Genomic DNA, 20,781 nt, shown 5'->3' on the forward strand with positions numbered 1-20,781 from the left:
GCTTCACTCCCTGCATTCTGTTTCTCATTTTCTCAATGGAAAGCCAAATTTTATGGCAACATTTGCTTCAAAAACAGACAAATAGAGACCTCTCTGTGAGATATAATGATTTGTCAAGTCAGTTTCATCTGTCATTAAAACAAAAACAAATAGCTGCTTTAAACTGTGCCAGGTGCAACTGAATCTGCAGTGTTTTGTGATATGAGGCACAATAGGGAAAAATATGGACATCTCGTACACTCCTCGGGTGTTGAGGTGAGGCCAAGTTGAGAAATGCTCCAATCAAGCACAATTATTTTTTGAAGCCAGAGCCATTTCAAATTGACAGTGAACAGCCTATTGTCCCGACTCCACCAGACAATCACATTCATTATAAACCAACTCTAATTTGATACATTTTTTAATCTAACATCTTTCATAAACCGCTTTTCCAAACAAACTGGCCTATGGAGCAATTATCAGAAAACAGACTAAGCAAGCTCCCATTGTGGCCTTTTTGTCCCTGGCATCAGCTGGTCCGCTGGGATCATTAGAAACATTTCCTCCTTGTGTTTTCTCCCACCAAACCTCTGGCTTTGTAGCCGGCACACAAGCAGGATGGGTACAACACCTTTAGAACTAGTAGGAGTCCATCCCTGGCTCTCTGTCAGTGCTATAAAAAATACAACACCAAAGTCTATCAAACACTGTCTCACTGTGCTGCTTATGATAAATATTCATGATAGCAGCTTGAAAACCAGCTGTTTTCCTCCAATTAAAGCTTGCCAAGATCCACCGTTTTGGAAATAAATTGTTACTTTTTTAATTAACAACTCATGTTACTGGACCAGAGAACAACTAAAACAATGAAGCACCCACTGAAAAGATTTATATGTGTGGGGTGGGAGAAGAACATGTGGATAACAAGGGAAGGTGATGCTCTGTGCCCCTGATCTACAATCCTCCAGCAGCCTAAAGTAATGAAGATTACTCAGGGACAGGGGGGATATTATCCTATTAGATCCTATCAGAAGGATGTGAATGCTGCTGCGGTATCAGGTATTGAACATCAGCCCAACTAGCTGTGTGGAGCAGATCAAATCAAGTCATCAAAAGATCCTTCTCACATCAAAGCCCATAGCAGACCTGGCCACGTGCCTGCCATACCAACAGTGTAGAAACAAAAAGTGGAGCAGCCAAATTTTGCACTACACACAGACGGCTACCCACTTCAAAGGCAGCGATGGCCGTCTTAGGTCATTATTTGAAGCCCTCCCCCAAACACCAGCGGTCAGCGAAGGCGAACAGAGAGAAACCACAGAGGACTTACCATCAGGAGGCTGGGCTGGTGTGAAGTGAGGAGGTTTGTCTGAAAGAGATAAAAGAGAAAGAGAGAAAAATAGGTTTTTAGTTTTGGGGAGATTCAGAGACTTCCCAGGGTAAAGGCCAAGTGTCTGAGTTGCTACAAAATAAAAGACACATTCTTTCTGCAGGCCTGGCTTTTGTATCTAACACATTCTAATGCAGTGACTAGGCCCCACAGGAACCCAGCTGAGCTAATCGACAGGACTACATTTCAGTGATAGCAGTATCCTCATTGTTTTTTCATTCATTGTTTCTATGGTCTTCATATTCCAAACCACACCGCATGACTGGTGATGTCATAAGAGCACATGAGAATTGAAAATACAGGTGTGGAAGGGATCTGTTTTTGTTTTGGATTGAAAAGTGTAAGATAGGATTTGAAACAACACATCACAACAGTACAGGCATACAGTACATCAATGAAAATTACAGAGTCCCTGCCCCCAAGCCCCAGCAACCATGCAGAATAGATCACAGCTCTTTTCCCTTAATATATATCAAATAGTATCATGCTGCTCCCCTTGTCAACACCCAGCAGACGATGACATAATGCTTATTCGGTTTGTGGGAACCATAGAACAAGGCTTGCAGTGTCAAATGACTGAGTGTGGAGCAATACTCAGGGGAAAAATCTCATGAAACCTGAGTCCATTGCTGTTTTGACACCTTGATGGTTGGAAAATGAGGACAAACTTGATAAGGCAATGTAAATGGATCCCTAAAAGTTTATATAATGGAGGTGGATGAAGAACATCTAGTTTGTTTTTACATTGTATTACGGGGACAAGCAAAAATGGTATTAGGGCAGCAACTAACATTTATTTTTATTGTTGATTTACCTGATGTTTGATATGACTAATTGTTTTGGCAACAAAAATGTCAAAAAATAATGAGTCAGCAATTTCCCAGAGCCGAAGGGGATGTCTCCAAATTGCTTATACCATCAGACAATCTGAAACCTACAAATATTTAATTTACAATGTTAAGCAGAGAAACAAATTCTCACACTGGAGACATCAGAACCAGAAAATTTTCATTTTTGTTTCATAAACTTTTGATTTCCTTTTCAATTGTGGTAGATTAGTTTTCTGTTGATTGGCTAATTGATTAAAGAACTCATTATTTCAGCACAGACAACATAGACAAACGGCACTGAAGAATGCAAAGCTATATGCAAATAATGAAAACTGAAAAAGTAAGAAGACTGTAAAGAAAACATCTTCAGTCTGATGTCTTGCTCCGTCATATTTTGTGTTAATTGCACCTATTTCTGACACTAAATAATCAACAACAGTCCTGATCTGCAGGAATGATTTTTGTTTCTGTGCATTCTTATCATTTACCAGAGAACTTCACCAAATGGACAGCCTTACACGGTATGTTCCTTGGTAACCATCATGATACACTGGTCACAGTTTACCAGGGTACTGGAGTACCAAGCACAACCCAAACAAGCCACCATCTGTACTCTCTCAGTCAAATCGGCTGTCTGACTCACTAAGCAGAGCCCTGACGAGTTATCAGAGCTGCCTGCACCAAACAAACACACCAACACACACATTCAGAAAGGATGTGCAGCCATCCAGTCATCTCTCCAATGTCTCTGCACTGTGAGGGATAATGAGGAAGATAAAACACATCACATCAATTACTCTGCTAACACATTTTTCCAGGACCCCGTAAACATTGCGCGGAAGCCTTTCTCAGGACTTCTGCGGAACCCATCGGCATCCCAAGACACAGATGAGTTTTAAATTTCTGTCAATAGCCAGGCTTCAGCGGACAAAGAGACAGAGACTGTGTCTGAGAAACAAAAAATTAGGAGAGGGGAGAGAAGATGTGAGGCTTGGTGCTAAAGGTGAATAATGAAGTGTCTGTGGAAGTTGATTCCCAGTCAGTCAGTCATGATGGTAACTGATTTCCATTTTTGTTTTGGGTGGGTGGGGGAGGTCAAAAAAGCATATAAAACTGAAGGGAACAGAAACTGGTATCAGGAAGATATAAAAGAAGTGCTGCTGAGAGTGTAAAGAGGCGTAAACAAGCACACACAAAAGCAGAAATCCACAAGGGCTGTACTTCCTGTCTCGCATTCGTAAGCATGTCTGAACGCACTTGAACATAAACAGGTACAGATGTATTGTCGCACAAGGTGACAGAAAAAGAAGGGGGCGAATAAAGTGAGCCCAGATGCCGGGTGAAGCAAAATGATTTCTTCACATTTCCATAACGAAAGGACAAGATACGGTCTTTACATAAACGTATCAGCGTTTCCCATCTCCCTTTGCACCTGGAAAAAGCCTGCGTGAGTTCCCCTGCTTGTGTGAATGTCACAACATGACCATCATTCACCCTATATCTTTAGCGAATCAATATGTCTGACTGTGGCATTTAGCCATGTACACAAAGAGGTGTGTGTGCCTGTGTACGTCTTTGTATGTGTGTTACCTTCCCCTTTGGTGTGGTTGATGTATAGTTACAGAATGAAAAAGCGAGCGTGTGTCTTTGTGTGGGCTCTGTTGGAAGTTGGAAGGGTTTCGGGGTGTTTATAAAATGTGTGCATGTGTGTGTGTATGTGTGTGTGTGTGTGTGTGTGTGTGTGTGTGTGTGTGTGTGTGTGTGTGTGTGTGTGTGTAGAAATGCTTCACCCCATATGGTTACAACAGATACTGTGAATCTAAGGTTCCATGACTACTCTAACACCCCTCCTCCCACCAGACACACAGATACACACATCACAACTACCAGTACTATCACTATCCCATCCAGCTGTCCTTGTGGCCACATGGCGAGGGCTCTTGGCAGCAGCATAACAGAGTCCCATTTACCTCATCAATTTTCGCAGTGCACATTGCTTTTCTCACGGTCATCTGAGAGGTGAAGATTGGCCTGCTTTAAGTGAGTTTGTATCATATCTAATACAATATTTCTGGCAGAAGTTGATTCAGTAACGCGGCGAGGTTACAAATGAACCATCCTCCTCCTGGTCAACCACGTCCACCAATTAGAATGACGAGGAAAGACAAATTAATATGAGAGAAAGACACACACCTAGAAAAGCAGTGGACACTGACAATAGTAAAAAAGTGCATGTAATGCAGTGGCATACTCAAGGCTATGGGGACTTTGCATTGTGCAAGTCAACAGCCTGATAACAAGAAAGTCAGAGAAAAAGGGTTGACATGGAAAAACAACCCTGGCTAAAGAGTATTAAAAGTTTCTTCCCTTGAAGTGAAACATGAAATTGGCAGCATGAAAATGACTATGAAGACTGTGCTTATCGACCTTATTTACTCCCTTTTTACAATTTGCAATTGATTATGTGGCACAAGTCTTGTACAAATAATAACCCATTTTGGTGAGTTGAGAGGAATTTCACCGTTAACAAAGTCTAAACTGGCAAGGCACTCAGAAATAGACTTGTTTAAACATGTAAGTCTGTGAGAGAGTGAGGAGGCTGTGAGAGAGTCAGTGGTAACGCAGGGTGGCAAATGGTAGGGAAACACCTGAAGGTGTGCTGTTTGGGATGGAAAAAAAGGTTGTATATTGTGTGCAGGCAACTATCAAATATCTATTTCAGTCATGTTGTGAAGAAAAACTAAATCTTTGAGGCTAAACCTGTCACGGATAAGGCTGGGTATCATATCACAAGCACCATTTGAAATGTGTCCCCAGAATCAAGTGTCAAAAACTGTCATGTATCAAAAGTTGGCATCGAATGCTTGGTCAGATTCTTGCAGACTTTCAGACTACAGTATTTTATGTAGACAGTTCATGCAGAGCTGCTTATGTTAAGACAATATCAAATACTGATGCATCAATACTATTTTTTTAGTATTGAATGATTTCATATGATAGCCATTATGGGCGTTAACAGAAGACAAAAGGAATTACTTCTCATGTCAGAACTGCTCCCAGTAACTAAGGCACACGAACATTATGCCTGCACCTCTTAATGAGCCACTGTACTTTCAATACACAGTGGGACAAGAATTATGCAGTGGGAGCAGATGACAGGAGGGGTTGGGGCTTTCTAGGCCAAAAGACATTTTCTCATCCTCCAAAGGCATTTAATCACCATTTAATACTTCTTCCCGCAGTTCAAAGTAAATGCCAAGGCTTTGGAGAGGAGATATGAAGCAGTTTTGAAAGCCTGCAGACACACAGTCATTGAAGGGGGGCTGTGACTTTAGTCCCTACTCAAGTGCAGGTAAGAGAGATAAGGTGAGCTTGGGGAGGAGTGGGGGCATTTGTTTCGACAAGGACATTTAATGCAAAAACTCCAGTATGAGCTATGCTCAATACAAAAAATCATTTCTTTCCAATTACATTCTGTCCTGAAGGCAGCGCTAATACTTTCATTTGGGGTTTATTACAAGCACTCTATTGCCAAACAGTGACCCATACATTTAGGTGTCATGAAAATGCAGTAGAGAAGAAAGCGTAGAGTACAATAGTAAAGTTGGGTGTATAATTTGAACCAACGTACAGTTGTTGAGGAACAGGAGCACAGCAAAGCCCAGTGTAGATGTGGCCAGTAGAATCAGACAGATGTTGCAGGGGATCATGAAGTAGCGCACCACCAAGGACACCTTGTGCTGGTACCTGCGGTCCCGCTCCGGTGGTGGTGGTGAAGGATAGTGGCACCCGCTCATGCTCCACTCCAATGACCCCCTCCCCTCCAGGGCGGAGGAGATGACGGGACGAGGAGGGCGACGAGGGGTGCCCAAAGACCCGTTGGAAAAAATGATGGCGGTGGGATAAGGGCAGAGGATGAAGATGACGAAAAAATAAAAAGCAAAAAAGATCCGTAATGGTTGGTATTTCAGCTGTGGTTCCAGCTGTGCACCGTGGTGGGGACCCGGTGACTGTTTCTGTCAGAGATTCGCAGCAGCAAGCTTTCAGCGGTTTCCAAGTAACACATTTTTAGAGATAATAACATCCATCTGGGGAAAGAGGATGGACAAGGGGACAGGGATGTTCAAATCCTAAAACTCCCCACCTGTCCACGCAGCCTCCATTCTGCTGTGCCCGCTGGGAAAAAGACAAACTAATGGGCTTTCAATGTGAGAGTATGTGTGTGCGTTTTGAAGTGGTTTATACTTACAGTGCAAACATGTGTGTGGGTGGTGATAATGTGTGTGTAAATGTGTGTTAAAGAGCTTTTGGCGTTTATGTGTGTGAGATGCACCTAAACTAGAAATTTGCACATCAGGAGGTGGGTGTTTTGGATTGTCAGATATCAACACCGAAAACTTCCACAGTAGACCAACAGTAAATCCACAAAAGGAATCCTGTCTTTTCTTCCCAGTGACTCGACTGATAATTAGACGGACGTGGATGGGGTCTAGTGATGCCGGCTCCTAGAGCACTCCCCCCTCCTTCCTTTGTAAAAAGACTTTACAAACCACGCCAAGGTCTAATGCTCACCAACAACATGTGTCACAAGTATTTCCCTAAGAGGTGATTGCTAAGCATCTTTTTTAGCTTCCCTGTGGCTGTCGCCTGTTAGGGCAACAATGGATAGCCGCTCTCCTGAGCAATGATTTTCTTGGTGCTCCTCTAAGTCAACACAACTGCTTCTTTGTATCCGAAGGAGTGACTTCTTTAGCTTATGGTCTGGGAGCCGCTGTCAGGGTGAAGAGATATATGACCAAAGCACGCAAGATCCCTCCAAACCTGACACCGTTACCGGAGCAACTTGTATCTTCTGCAGCCTGATTAGCCGGATGGCTGGAAAGCAGCTGGCTGCCTCTCGCTCAACCATATGCTCCCGGGATCACAGAGATGGTTTGTTTTTCCTCCCCTTCTCTCCTGCGTGCCTGCCACACCTCCCCGGTTCAATAACCTTTATTCCTGGCCAGTCTCATGGAGGGGGTAAGAAACTGCCCTCCACGCCGCCGCTGGTGTGCTGGAGCCGAAAGACGGTCAGTAGAAGTGGCGGAGAGGGGGAAAAGTTGGAAAGGAGAACGGTCACAAGCCCCGCTCGAGCCGTCAGTGCAGAGCTGTCTTCTCCCCCGAGCGGCTATGGATGAGCAGCAAAACACAGAGACAGTCTGAATGATTAAACTCACAGAAAGAAAAGGAGAAAAACCTGTGTGTGATCAGAAATCAACCAAGAAGCTCCAGGCGGAGATTTGTTGGGCTTTCTTCCCTCTTGTCAGCACCCTGACAGAAAATCCCAAGCAAATGAAGAGGGTCCTGATCCCCATAAGACTTAGGTTGATTCAGCTTCTTCTGTTTTTGCTTTTCAATAAAGAACTTGTCCAGTCTTTTCTTCCTTTTTCTGGTTTGTCATCTCTCTTTTATGCGCTTCCTCAAGCATCCAGTCCCTCTTTCACCTCTTCTGGCTGTCTTAGTCCAGAGGCGCTGCCTGTGTCCTGGCCACAAGGATTTATGCTCCAGCTTCTGCTCTGTGGGGATCCAACATTCACTGGCAGCCAAAACAACAAATTAGGCTCCGGGTATTCATAGCGCACTTAATCCCGAGGCAGCAGGTAGTGGTCCCAGTGTCAGCGCACTCAGTCAGCCAGCTGAAGCAGGGAGGAGTGAGTCGATGAGAGAAGTCAGCGAAAAGATACAGCAATACAGAGTGAGGGGAAGTAAACGAGAGGGAGGAGGAATGTTGGCAGAAGGAAAAGCAGCTCCTGACACTTCAGTCCACCTTTTTGGGTTTTTTTGGGGTGGGGGTGGGGGGGTGGGGGGGAGAAAAAAGCACCAGTGTGTCGCTGGTTTCCCAAACACTCTTCTCCTGAGCGCTTCTCTCTCAGCTTTCAGCCAGCGGAACGGATGAGCGCATAATGAGAGAGCGAGTGCGAGAGAGAGAGAGAGAGAGAGAGAGAGAGAGGTGGGGGGAGTGGATGAGGGGCTGTCTTTAACAAAGCCAGAGGGGAGGAGGGGTTGAAGTTGGGTGAGGGAACAGGGGGGAAGAAATGAGCTAGAATAAAGGCTTTGGGGAATAGTACTCGAGCCCTGTCAGAGAATGGGGGGGGGGGGCAGAAACAGTGCAGCAGCAAAACAAAAGAGGGCCACAGTCTTGGGAGATGTCAACCAACTCCTCCATTTGTTTATAGCCCAATCAAAAGAAAGTCTCTTCCAAAAGAGCTGAAGAATTTCTACAAACATTTAATGGGGCAAACAGAGAGAAAATAGGCATGAGGAGGGAGGAAGAGAGAAAAAATGATAAACATTAAAGTCAATCATGTATTGAGTCTCTCCAAACAGTACAACTCACTTGTTTTTGACCAATATGTGCAACCAGTGCAGAAAGAAGCCTGAAAAACTCCACTGCATTCAACAACAAGCCAATATTCAATTAATTAACAATCCCATTTGGCTGCTTTTTTCTGACTTACTTTCGTGACAACTAGGAAAATGTTTTTTTCCCCTCTTTGCTAAATAAAATGGCGAAAATGAATATTCAGCAGTTCTGGCAAATGATCTGAGGCAGAAGCACTTCTATTTATCTATTTCATAGCATGTAATTTTTTGCCCTTTTTAAAAGCAATGCATTATTGCTCTTCTAATGAGATAATGAGGTCAGAATAGAGGGGTGGTTACGCTGTGTTTTAGCAAGACCCTGCATCAATATCTACTTTGAACAAACTCAACGGCAGCAGGCGACAGATGCAAGGCAGTATCTATCATCAATTATTTATGTTTTTTTCACTCTCTCTATCTGTGTCTCCATCTCCGCCGTTCACTCCCCCCACTCTGCACTTTACACAAGGGTGCGCACACACATACGCACTGACGGTGATGCACACAGCGGCTGCATCCACAGAGGGATTGCATGAATGCACACACAATTGCCTTCTCTGTCTGATAGAAACTAGCACATACACACAGCAAAATAGTTCCTTCTGTCTTTTTGTCTTTGTTTTCAACCTACAAGCTTACACAACTTCGACACGCTACAGTACATTCTCACACAATTGCGCACGCACACTCACACACAGGTAAGTGGTCTTGCTTCCCCTCAAAGTCATTTATCAATTTGGACAGAGTGTTGATTCCCAAACCTAAGGTGAGCTCAATGGGGGAGACTCTAATACAAGGGGAGCCGGATTTTCAAACCGCCTGCTGAGGGTCAAGAGTTCACCCCCTCATCATCAGCAACACCAGCCAACCAGAGGTGCCTCCCCCCTCTCAGCTCTTTCCAGACACGATACCCCAAACAGTCCTCATCAGCTCTCACGTTACATAACAAAATCATCTAATGGATCGACTCTAATTGATGGACTGACTGAATAGAAAAAGGAAAACAGCTGCTGTCTTATTTGTTGCCTCTCTTTTGTCCCCCTTTTCAATTTTATCCATAACTGTGTCTTTGTCATCATGCTGCTTGTCTCAGCAAGAGGGAATTTCAGGTTCAGCAAGGGGTTAAAACAATTACAATACAGAGAAGTGCATAACACCACAACATCACAGGTTGTGATCATGAATGAAATGTCACATACTCCCAGCAGAGGGCGCTAGGGAGTCGGCCTGGCCCTCTGCTCTGCTGCCACGACCCAAATAAAATCTTCTATTGACATCAAAGCTCAGCTGCTTTGATCCATTTTTAATGCCACAAGTATGTACAAAGTTAACATCTCTCTCTGAAGGCTTTGAAATAGCAATTTCCATTATAGAGCCAAAGGAGCTGCTCTATTGTTTAATGGTCTGGCAGGAGTAAAAGTTGGCTGTGTGTGTGCATATGCACGTGTGTGTGCTATTCTTTATGCACAGGGTGAGAAATTTGTCAAGTTCAATAACTGATTGACAATTATGCTTCAATAAAAGTATGTGTGTGTGGTTTTCCACGTGTGTGTGTGTGTGTGTCTATGCGCATGTGTGTGCGTCTCTGCATCCTTGTGCACATCCTGGTCTTCCGGTTGACCGGCATTGATCTAATTGATCTAAGAGAAAAAACAGTTACCACCTTTGCTGAAGGACAATTTCTCCTCCAAGTGGAAAAAAACGGTTATCATGTGAAAAAGAGCCGTTACCACTGAGACTTCAAAACAAAATTAACCAACATCAAAGAGAGAAAGGGTCAGATCACAAATGGTAATATTTCTGCAACTTTGCAATGATAAATGGTATCTAATCATCACTGTGTTGTATTTAAAAGCACTTTATCTGTGTTTGGTCAGTGCTCTGGAGCAAATAACGAGACGTGACTGTGTGTGTTTATTTTCTTATTTAAGTGGTTAAATGTAACAATGCTCCAAAGATTTCAACTGACATTGAACATTTTAACTGTGGTGCAGATTCACAGAGAGTAACTTGTCAGAGGTGGTACAGATGACTAAGCACCCGTGGGATCATTTTTTCAGAATACTGCATTTCCTGGTTCAGAACTGATGAAATTAATACAAAACAAAGTCGTTCAACCTGACATTACAGGCTTAGTTTTATGGCTCTCTTTCTGACTTTGAGTTTTTTTAAGGTCACTAACACAGCATTATCCTGAAACATGAAACAAGTATAAAAGTTTTACTGCTGAATCTCTCATCATATAACCTGTTTGGGAAAAACTGTGTGTAAGGATCTGTCGCTAAATGCGACAACAAGAGCTTTGTACATCAGGGTGTGTGAAAAAATCTCTGTTGATGAATATACCAACACCCCATTAGAGTGAGATTCTGTCCATTTTTCAAAGAATTGGTTTTCAAAAGCGAAGCTGTTGCCTTCACTAATGGCATTAGAGATCATCTTTCCCTGCTTTCCATTGTAAATGAGGGCTCTAATGATGTTGATGAAAAGAATAAAGTCTGTTAAAATTTAGAACGGATTTGGTAATCACCTACACTAAAGCCCGTCTACTGGCCCCGTCGACTATTCATGTCCGCCTCATTTCCAAGATAATTTACTGATTTGTCATTTTGTGTTTTATTTTCTTTCAATGCATGTGTAATAATAGATAATGAGAAATCTGCTGCAATGACACTTATTTCAGCCAGTGGCAAAGCTCAGTGAGAAGCTAGTGACTGTTATTTTCTGGTATGTATTTACATGGCCCAATTGCCCCAAATAACATCAGTGGAGTGACACTTCTTGTAAGTGTATCTAATTCCGAAATGAGCTTTCCATATAAGGCCACGAATTCAGCTTTCAGGGACATCACGTCAGCACCGTAAGGTCATGTTGAATTCCTCATGTGTATCAAGCCATGCAGAGATGTTACCAGGTGGGCCAATTGTCTTGCTACAATATTAACTCCAATCATCATAAGTCAGACTTCCCTGCACCATCCAACAGAATCCCAGACTTTGCAGTCATCAGACCTCCGAACTGAGCAGTAGCCATCCAGGAGCAACGAGGCTGGGGCCTCTCACAGCTGTGCAAAGCTAACAGCATTAACCTCTGCTGAACTGGGATTTAAGAAAAAAGGGTGGGAGGCACGAGGACAGATGATGATGAGGGACACAAACAAGAGGCTTCTCTGATTAGTGTTATCATGACAACCAAACATCAACACTACAACAAATGATTGAAAAAATTTTTCATTTTGAGATGTTCAATAGTTGTTTCACAGTCTGCAAGCTGAAATTAAGGTTCAACTCCAGACACAGGCTATAGATGGGAGACAAATTAAAAGATAAATATGCATTAAATGTTTTAGTCAATTGTTGGGCCACCGCAACCTTCAAAAACAGCTGCAATGCCTCTATTCTCAAAGTCTGTGAATCTCTGCTGAGGGGATGAACAATATTCTTCCAAAAGATATTCCCTCATTTGGTGGTTTAATGATGGAGGAAAAGAACACAGTCTAACTAGGTGTCCAGGACAAAAACAGATAGATGATAGATCCATGAGTTTAAATGTGCAAAAGTACCACACAGCAGTTTATAGGACTATGATGAAGCATTTTGAACTCTGGAAAGTTATCATATTGCAATGACCTTGAGGTAAACAGTAGAATTTCACGTTACGAAGTACTCTACTGGGAATGTGCACTTGCATGTATTTGTTTGGCCATCACAGCACCTTACTGGATCATGTTGCATTGCATTATGACACATTGTGAGACAGGTTCAACTTTGTTGCCGGATGACCTCATTTTTTTGGCTGTCTGAACATGGCCTAACACTGTACTTCAATAAATGTTCAGTTGGGTTGAGATCTGGTGTCTGTGAAGGCCATAGCATATTATTCACATAATTTTCATACTCATCAGACCATTCCCTGAGCCTTTGTGCTCTGTGCGGAATGTCATGTTCCATTTTATTATGTTTGTTCAATGAATTATTAGACATGAATGCAATCTGGCTCCTAACCCTGGACTACAGGAGTTAAAAAGCTCAAAACTGTCCACCATGTTTTTATACTAATCCCATTTCACCCAACATGGTTGAGAAAACTGATGCCAGTAGCTGAATATTGCACTTTTTCACTTTTCTGACTCAGTGGATGATGATTGTGCATGTGAGTGTGTATGAGAGAGTTCTCACACTGGGTGGGCTCCACACAATATGACTCACATTGTGACAAATCGCTCAGCATTTGGTGTCAAATTGGGTACATTGTGACACTAAAAGCAGTCGAATGCAGCCCATAGTTGAACATGACTGTTCAGAAATCCATGGGTCACAGCATTTGGGTCTTCTTGAAATCTGTCAGTTCTGTAAAGAACACTGGTGGTAAGCCTGACCTGTTCCGACTGCTAACCAGTCCTCCAGCTGATGCTGTTTAGCTATCCACTGAAGAGTCGATGGTCAGTATGATCCACCTGCCCACACTCAACACTTCTGGCCATATTAGCCTCTTCCTACTGTTCCATCCCACACTGCCATGACCTGCTTTTTCAGCCTAGTCTGAGCCAGCTCTTAGCCTGGGGCCTCATCCAGGATCTGTCCACCTCTAGACACTAAGTTCCATCTCATTCGGTGAGGATGGTATTCTTTGCCTTGGGGCTAATCTGTAGAAGAAGATGCCAGCCATAGCCTGAGGGCTGATGTTCTCAGACCTCCTGCCCATTGACCCTCCTCCTTCCTTTCAACCGGTCTAAATGAAGAGGAACTCGTTCAGGAAGGAGAAACTTGTTGTTAGCCAGCTCTGATTTTTTAGCCAGAGCCTCCTGCACATCAATACCCACAACAATAATGATTTCAGTATATAATATCTTCCCTGCTCCACTCTCTTGCCCTGTTTATTCAGGTCTTCAGCACCAACAATTTTCCCTTAATGGCCATGTAGGAAATTATTCCGATGGATGGGCACAGACTGGAAATAATGAGAGAAAGAGAATGAAATAGCAAAAAAGGAGAGCAACAGAGAAGGAACAGGTGGGAAGAGGAGAAAGAGAGCAACCTGGGAGCTTGGCTGCTGTGGGCTGAGCTCGTGGAGAGTGACACTTCTCCATGAGGCTCGCATATGGAGCCAATTGTGGCAGCAGCACAGGAAGGCTGGGAGCAGGGTATCAGAGGAGGAGTGGCTGGCTCTGACAGCCTTTACACAGGAAAAGCAAGGCTGATGAAGCTGAAGGATGATACAGATGTCAGTCCCTGGCCAAGTCAGCCATCTGTCACGGGGAACCAGCCAAGTCACACTGTCCCCATCAAGCAGAGAGAGCATGTGATGACCCGTCATTATGAGTTAGGAACTGTCCTTTCAATATGGCTGATTCCCGACAGTAGCTTACCTTGCATTGGTGTGGACAGTGGAAAATTAATGTACAGGTAAGGTTTGGTGTATAAGTAACATCATTTCTTCAGAGTGCTGTGCAGAAAGTGTCAGATACTGAAAGTTGACAGTCGTTGTTCAGATTCCTAGGCTTATTTACTTATTCTTAGATTAGATATTTCGTGATCTGAATCGGGAAACTTTAGACAGCAAATTTTTGACTTGCATTATTCACACAAATGACCACTACAGTGTTTTCCATGTCCGTGTTTCTTAACCCCAGACAGTGCAATGTACAGACATTAGCTGTAGCTAGCATCGTGCACACCGGCCGTGCATGGAGTTTTTGTGTTTGTGTGACTTTAATGTGCTTTATTAACAGGAGTAATAAAGTCTGTAGGTATGTATTAAATTTTTTGCTCAAATTAAAAAATTTTCAACATGTCTTCACTTCAGTTTTCAGTGTAAATTTAATTCTATATATGTCCACTTTGCGACTTTACATGCAACCAATTCTAAAATTTACATCTGAGGGCACTATAAAAAATATTGTTTTGGTAGATAGATACTGTTGATATTCTGTCCCCTCTCCCACAGAGGAGAATCACTGTACAGAGACATGGCAGCTGGCAGGAGTAACTTCCTATAGCATTTGTTGTCACAGTGGAGCTGAAGAAGTCCCTTACTGAAAATGCACTGCTGTTTGTCCAGCAGGTCATGAAGGGATGCCAGACATCTCCATGATGTGTCCAGTTTGTGCAGCGTTCTCCTCTCCACAACCAACTCTAAGGGATCCAGAGAGGTCCCCAGCACAGACCCATCCTTCCTGTTCAGTTAATTCAGTTTGTTGGTGTCACTGGCTCTGATGCTACTGTTAGAGCAAATTGCAGCAAAGAACACTGCACTGGCAACAACATGATGGTAAAACATCTGCAACATCTTGCTGCACACTTTAAAGGACCTAAGCTTCCTCATGATGTAGAGTCTGCTCTGTCCCTTCCTGTAGACAGCCTCTGTGTTGCACTTCCAGTCATGTCAAGATCGACTCCAAATTATTTGTATCCTTCCACTACCTCCACCTCCTCTCCAAGAATGAAAATGGTGTTTAACATAGTCCTAGTCCGCCCGAAGCCCACAACCATCCCCTTGGTCTTGGCCACATTCGAGAGCAGGTGGTTGTTCCCACACCCCGCTACAAATTGGTCCACCATGTGTCTGTACTCTGCCTCCTGTCATCCGCTGACACAACCCACAACTGCAGAGTAATCTGAAAACTTCTGCTGATGACAGGATGGCTTTGTAATCAAAGTCAGAGGTGCAGAGGGGGAAGAGGGAATGTTGAGCAGACAGTCTCCTGTAGTCCTCCTTTGCTGCTGACCACCAACTCAGACACACATCCCCGCATCTGTCAAGCTGTCAGTAATCCAGGAAGTTGCGGAGACATCTACCTGCATATTCTGGAGCTTGCTTTGTCTACGGGAGGAAGGGATCCTTGAAACATGTAGATAATAGCGTCAACGACTCCAACCTGAGGGCGATTGGCAAACTGCAGCTCACCTGAGGTCTGAGATGGGCAATCACTATCAAATCAGTACCGAATTTCAGGTATTGTATTGGCACCAATCTAAAATGTTCAAATGGTACCCAGCCCTGCACAGATGTGAGGGAACGTAGAGGAGGTAGTGAGTAGTACAAGAGGAACTTTGGGCGAGCCCTAATTATAATCATTCAGTTAACACTAAAGTCAAAGATATTAGGGAAGAGTCATTTCAAAAAGCTAAAAATGCTACGGTCACTGGAATATGCTGACAGAAAGTAACTAATTCTTTAACATTTCTTGAAAAATAAAAGGTTTCAGTTATTTAATGAGCTCCATGTCTGAAGCAAAACATTGTCATTATTCACACTGACTTGAATTAGAAATATTCTATTTTAGATTCCAGCTCCATCAAAGGATTTATGTACTGTACAGTGAATCCCTGGTGTTCTACATCAATAATCCTGCTTTTTCTGAAAATATAATTACTGTTGCCATTACTTTGTTTAACTATAGCATGACAGATCAACATACATTGCTGTAACGTATACATACTGTACACAAGTCGATTTAACCGACTAACTTTCTGGCATCCAAGCCTACAGTGACAAGCTATTACACACTGGGAGCCTTTCATTTGCATTTATAGTAAAGAACTCGCTCTCCTCCATCCCCTTCCCTTTTTCTTTCTGTCTCAGCCCATCACCGGCTGCTGGCTGCACGTCGAGCTGGATCTTCTCAGATAGAGGGCAGAGAGGGAATATTAATTGGCGAGCAATACCCCCTTGTTGAGACGCAGCCCATAAATGAAACGGCTATAAATTATTTAAATGCTTAATCAGACGGCATGTGCTCAAGTTATTCTCTCAAACAAGACAGCTTCTGTGCTACTCCTTTTTTTTCCTCCTAGTAAATAATTCTACTTCCTTTTGATAAGAGTGCAGTAAGACAAGGCTGTGAGCTAGAAGTAGAAGCCTAATGAAAATATGGTGCCACAATGACGAAATAGCTGTTTTCTGGCTGCAATCACGGTCAGGAAAATGAATGACCCGCTTAGCACCAGGTATTAAAATACATCCTGTGTTTGGAGGATTTTATTCTGATAGACGAAAAGTAGATAAAGTGTAGGTGTAAATGCACGCATGGTACACTGACTATTAGCAAGCAGGTGTGAATGAAATGAGACTGATTCATGAAGAATGCATGCAGCAATCATATAATACGAAACAAAAAATATTTGCACATGGATCCAACCAGGAATTGTAGTACTGGTACTGGCAACAGATTTTAAAGTTTATACCAGCAAAGCATTTGAATTAGTGCTCAACGATAAGTCAGTTAATCAGTAAATTAAATGAGAAATACAGCATTTGTCCATGACCTCTAGAACTGCACAGACGCACTTTCGGATCTGACATTCACAGGACAACATAATTTGTCTGTGCCTTCCAAAACCGTTACAAATCACTTTTAAAAAATAAATCTGTTTTATGAGGTGAAAACTCTATGGTTGAGGTTCGGTTAGGTTTAGTCACAAAAACAACTTGGTTAGCCTTAGGGATAGATCGTGGCATGGTTAAGGGACCTTCATATAATCCTACGTTTACGGTTATGGAACAATCATGGTCTTGTTAAAAAAAAAAAAATCTTGACTTATCAATGGGAAATGGAAAACAAACAGCCATTTCCTGTGTTAAAGTGTGAGTGCTGAAACAACTGATGCTTCTTGGGAAGACAATCTCAATTAATAAAGTTGTTGAGGTCAGTGTAAATTCGTTATCTTTTCTTTTGGACTAAAAAAGCCTTTTCAAATGTAACTTTGGGCTCTGGGTATTGTGATAGCAATTCTCAATATTTTCATTTTTAGACTAAATAATGGTCAGTTCATCCAAAAAAAAAAAAAAAAAAAAAAAAAAAATCGACAGATAAATAGGGCTAAGTATTGTGCCTCAATACTTTTTTGCTACGTTCCTGCCAGTTTGGACACTGTTATATTTAGGTAAAGTTGTTGTACAGGGTGTAAAATTTTTGTTTCTTTTGTTAAATGAAAAAACGTTTTAGAAAAATATGTTCACATTTCTCAAAGTAAGCCGTCGAAAACAAAGTGGGATTTTGTTATCAAAACTCAGGTTCTATTATCTAAAAATTTCAATACCCAGCACTGCAGATAAACTGAACATGAGTTGATAGTTGCATTCCTAATTTAACATCAAAACAAGAAACAATCTGGACACAAGGTGGATGCCAGTCACTACGAACACCACCCCAGAGCTCAGGGGTAAGCAAGGTCAGTGCTGTCATAGGTGGTTTGCAGTTAGAAGGAAACTAAAGCCAGGAAAGAGGGCCATTACTGGCCGCAGAAAGCAGAGAGCACCCAGTAAAAAACCATCGTTAGACTCCTAAGCCAGCTGACAGACGGCAATATCTCCTACCGTAAACCCTGAGGGCCAAAACACACAGCCGAACGCTGTGTGTACAACCCCCACACCGGCAGCAGCAAGGCACGCCCCGGCCCACGGCCCCGCTACACTTCATGCCACTGTGTAGCGGGGCATGAAGTGTGGCCTGGCCACCCTTGATTAAACACATTTTTTTCCAGAGAAAATGGGCAGCTCGACTTCCCTCTCCTGAACTCTTGCTGTCTCTGTCGCTGTTTCTCGTGTCTGTACAATGGATGAGGAGAGACTACTTGTTGAGGTCCAGAAACATAAAGAGCTATGTGACCCACAATCATATTATTACAAAGACAAAAGATACTGTCTGGCAAGCCAAAGCTCTGGAGATTGACTCTTCAGGTGAGAAATCAAGTTTAAGTACTAGTAGGTGTCCACACTATAAATTAATGTCTGCACATTGTTGAAAACATTTTTATGGTAGAAATTTTATTAGTATAGTATGATCAATGGTCTATTTTCCCACTCTGTGTGTGGTCCTGGTCCTGTTGGCGCACTCCAGCGCAACGCCTCCTATTGGTGCTAAGGGCGGCAATTCACACCCGTCATATGACGCACTGCGGCGCTGCAGTGGCACTGCACCTGCTGTCTGTCAACCACAACTCTTTAACTACTCCTTTGCAGCAATACAATGCTCTGAGACCATTCAATACACATTTATACACGATAAGTGACTTGGCATTCACAGACTTTCCAGACAAATATATAGAGACAGACAGACACACATTATCCTTCAAATGCAACACCTAAATGAGCACACAAGTGCTGCGGGGTTAAAATAAATGGACTGCTAAAATCTGCAACAAGAGGGTGGAAACCTGATGCTTCAATGGATGTTTAATAATTCCTTCTTCAAAAAAAGTTTAAGATCAGAAAAAACCCTTGAAAGTACTGTAGCTGCAAGAGCCAGTTTAAAGGGCTTACTGATGTTTCCTCCCTTTTAACTTTTCACAGCTAAGAAGTCCTTTACCTCACTCACCAACACTCTGATTAGCTGGAAAACCCATCTTCAAACTCCTGCTTTGACAAACATCCTGTTTGCTAAAGTGTCCTTGAGCAAGATTCCATCCAACTTTCGAGTTCTGTCCTGTGGCTGAGCATGTCCTCTGACCCCCATCTTTAATGAGACAAGAGAATTTCTCCAAAGGGATCAATAAAGTATCAGTCTTCCTGATGCTGGGTCACAGCAGAAAAACCTCAACCTTACCTGGTGATTGGTAGGGATGGGAATTGATAAGAATTTATTGATACCAATGCCATTATCATTTCTGCTTATCGATCCACTTCTTTATCAATTTCCTTAATAATTCCTGATCAATTTTCCAATTGGAAAAAAATGTAGGCCTACACAGGATTTCAGCGTTAATGCAACTGTTTTATTATCGCTGAGTCTGTCATCATCTAAAATGGAAGAAATGAGACAACGTTTGTACAGCATTCGTTTTCATTTAGTTTTTCTTAGTCAGAGAAAAAATCTGCTAAGCCCTGCCTACATGGCACTAATGTTATTATAATCTAGGATACTTACTCTCGGAAATCGCCATACTGCTCATTTGGGAAGCAGTGACACTCGTGCGTAGAGCCAAATACATCGCATTCCTGGAATTTAAGCCCATGTTGCGCAGAAAGATGTTTCAGCATATTGCAGGTGTTTCCGCCCTTACTTGATATTATCATTTCACAGACATTACAACTAGCACTGTCATCATTTTTCTTTGTGAAATGCAACCATGCAGTCTTTTCCACAGGTTGAGAACCTGTGTTGGTGGGTGACGTGGCGTGTGAATGATGTACATGCAGAGACTCATGTAGTTTAGGGGCGGAGAGTGTAACCCAGGTTATTTTCTGTAGCTACAATTTACAGTTGTCCCGTAAACGCCTCACCTGCTGACTATCAGTAGTCTCCATAATTTACCAATGTTCCCCAAACGCTTCACATGCAGGCTACTGGTAGATGCTTGATAGGTGGCTGTGCACAGAGAAGCCTCTGGTCCCAACTCAGACAGATATTTGGCCAAAAATTCGTTTGTTCGAAAAAAGTGGAATAAAGCTTTCTAACATAAGATTTACCTAAGTTGAAACCGAGGGATTTTATCTACCTGGGTCTTAATCGACCTGGGCTGGCTGCCCAACTGGAGCCTATGTATGGGAAACGCAGCCACGCTTTGGACCGTTTCTTCCTTTCCACCCTGACTCTTTCTCTCTGCAGGTTTCCAGCAGCGTAGACACGAGTTTGACGTCATTGTTTTGCAATGCGCAACTGTCAGAAAAAACATGCCAGCATCGATAGAGAGAATTAAGAAGCTTGGAGGCATACGATTCCAATGGTTTGGATAATTTGGAATCGGTTCTCAATTCCCATCCCTGGTGATTGGCCTCAACTTTAGCTTCTGCGTAGTGTCGACAAGGGTAGAGGCACAGTGTATCCTCAAAGAGCAAAGCAGATTTTAAAAACATTACATGAATTCAGGTTGTTATAAAGCAGTTGTCTGGTGTTGGTCTAGGCTCTGGGGTCGAACTTTGGACAGTGAAACTGAAAACAGATGTGCTTTATCATTAGCACAGTAATCAGTTATTTATGAATTTCCTATCAATCTTTACAATATAAAGTTGATGAGCACTGCATCCTATCATCATGAAGGTCCACTGTTTGAATGTCTGAAACTTTCTGTGGAGTTAATACTGAATGTTCTCACTGTGTTCATGCGGATTTCCTCTGGCTGTTCTCGTGTCCTGCTACAGTCTAAAGTTCTGGTTTGCTGGAGACTCACAGATGCCCATTTGTATAAAATGTATTTTTCTGTGAGTGTGAGCTTGTCAGTATACACAAGGTACCTGTTC

General features: G+C 42.7%; 1 protein-coding gene across 3 annotated transcripts in view; it reads right to left on the reverse strand.

The window, feature by feature from the left end:
• agrn (agrin) overlaps window positions 1-20,781 on the reverse strand; it is a 255,568-nt gene that overhangs the window by 150,236 nt on the left and 84,551 nt on the right. For 2 of the 3 annotated variants that reach the window (XM_040152616.1, XM_040152615.1), the window contains exons 1-2: window positions 5,831-7,921; window positions 1,310-1,348 (exon numbers count right to left, since the gene is read on the reverse strand). In XM_040152616.1, the coding sequence (XP_040008550.1) occupies window positions 1,310-1,348; window positions 5,831-5,996 (205 nt within the window). In that variant the 5' untranslated portion in view covers window positions 5,997-7,921. Of the gene's footprint in view, window positions 1-1,309; window positions 1,349-5,830; window positions 7,922-20,781 lie in introns of those variants that run through there. The other variant, XM_040152614.1, reaches the window with a different exon arrangement.

This window comes from Xiphias gladius, chromosome 18 (assembly GCF_016859285.1).
Source record: "Xiphias gladius isolate SHS-SW01 ecotype Sanya breed wild chromosome 18, ASM1685928v1, whole genome shotgun sequence".
Taxonomy (NCBI): Eukaryota; Metazoa; Chordata; class Actinopteri; order Istiophoriformes; family Xiphiidae; genus Xiphias; species Xiphias gladius.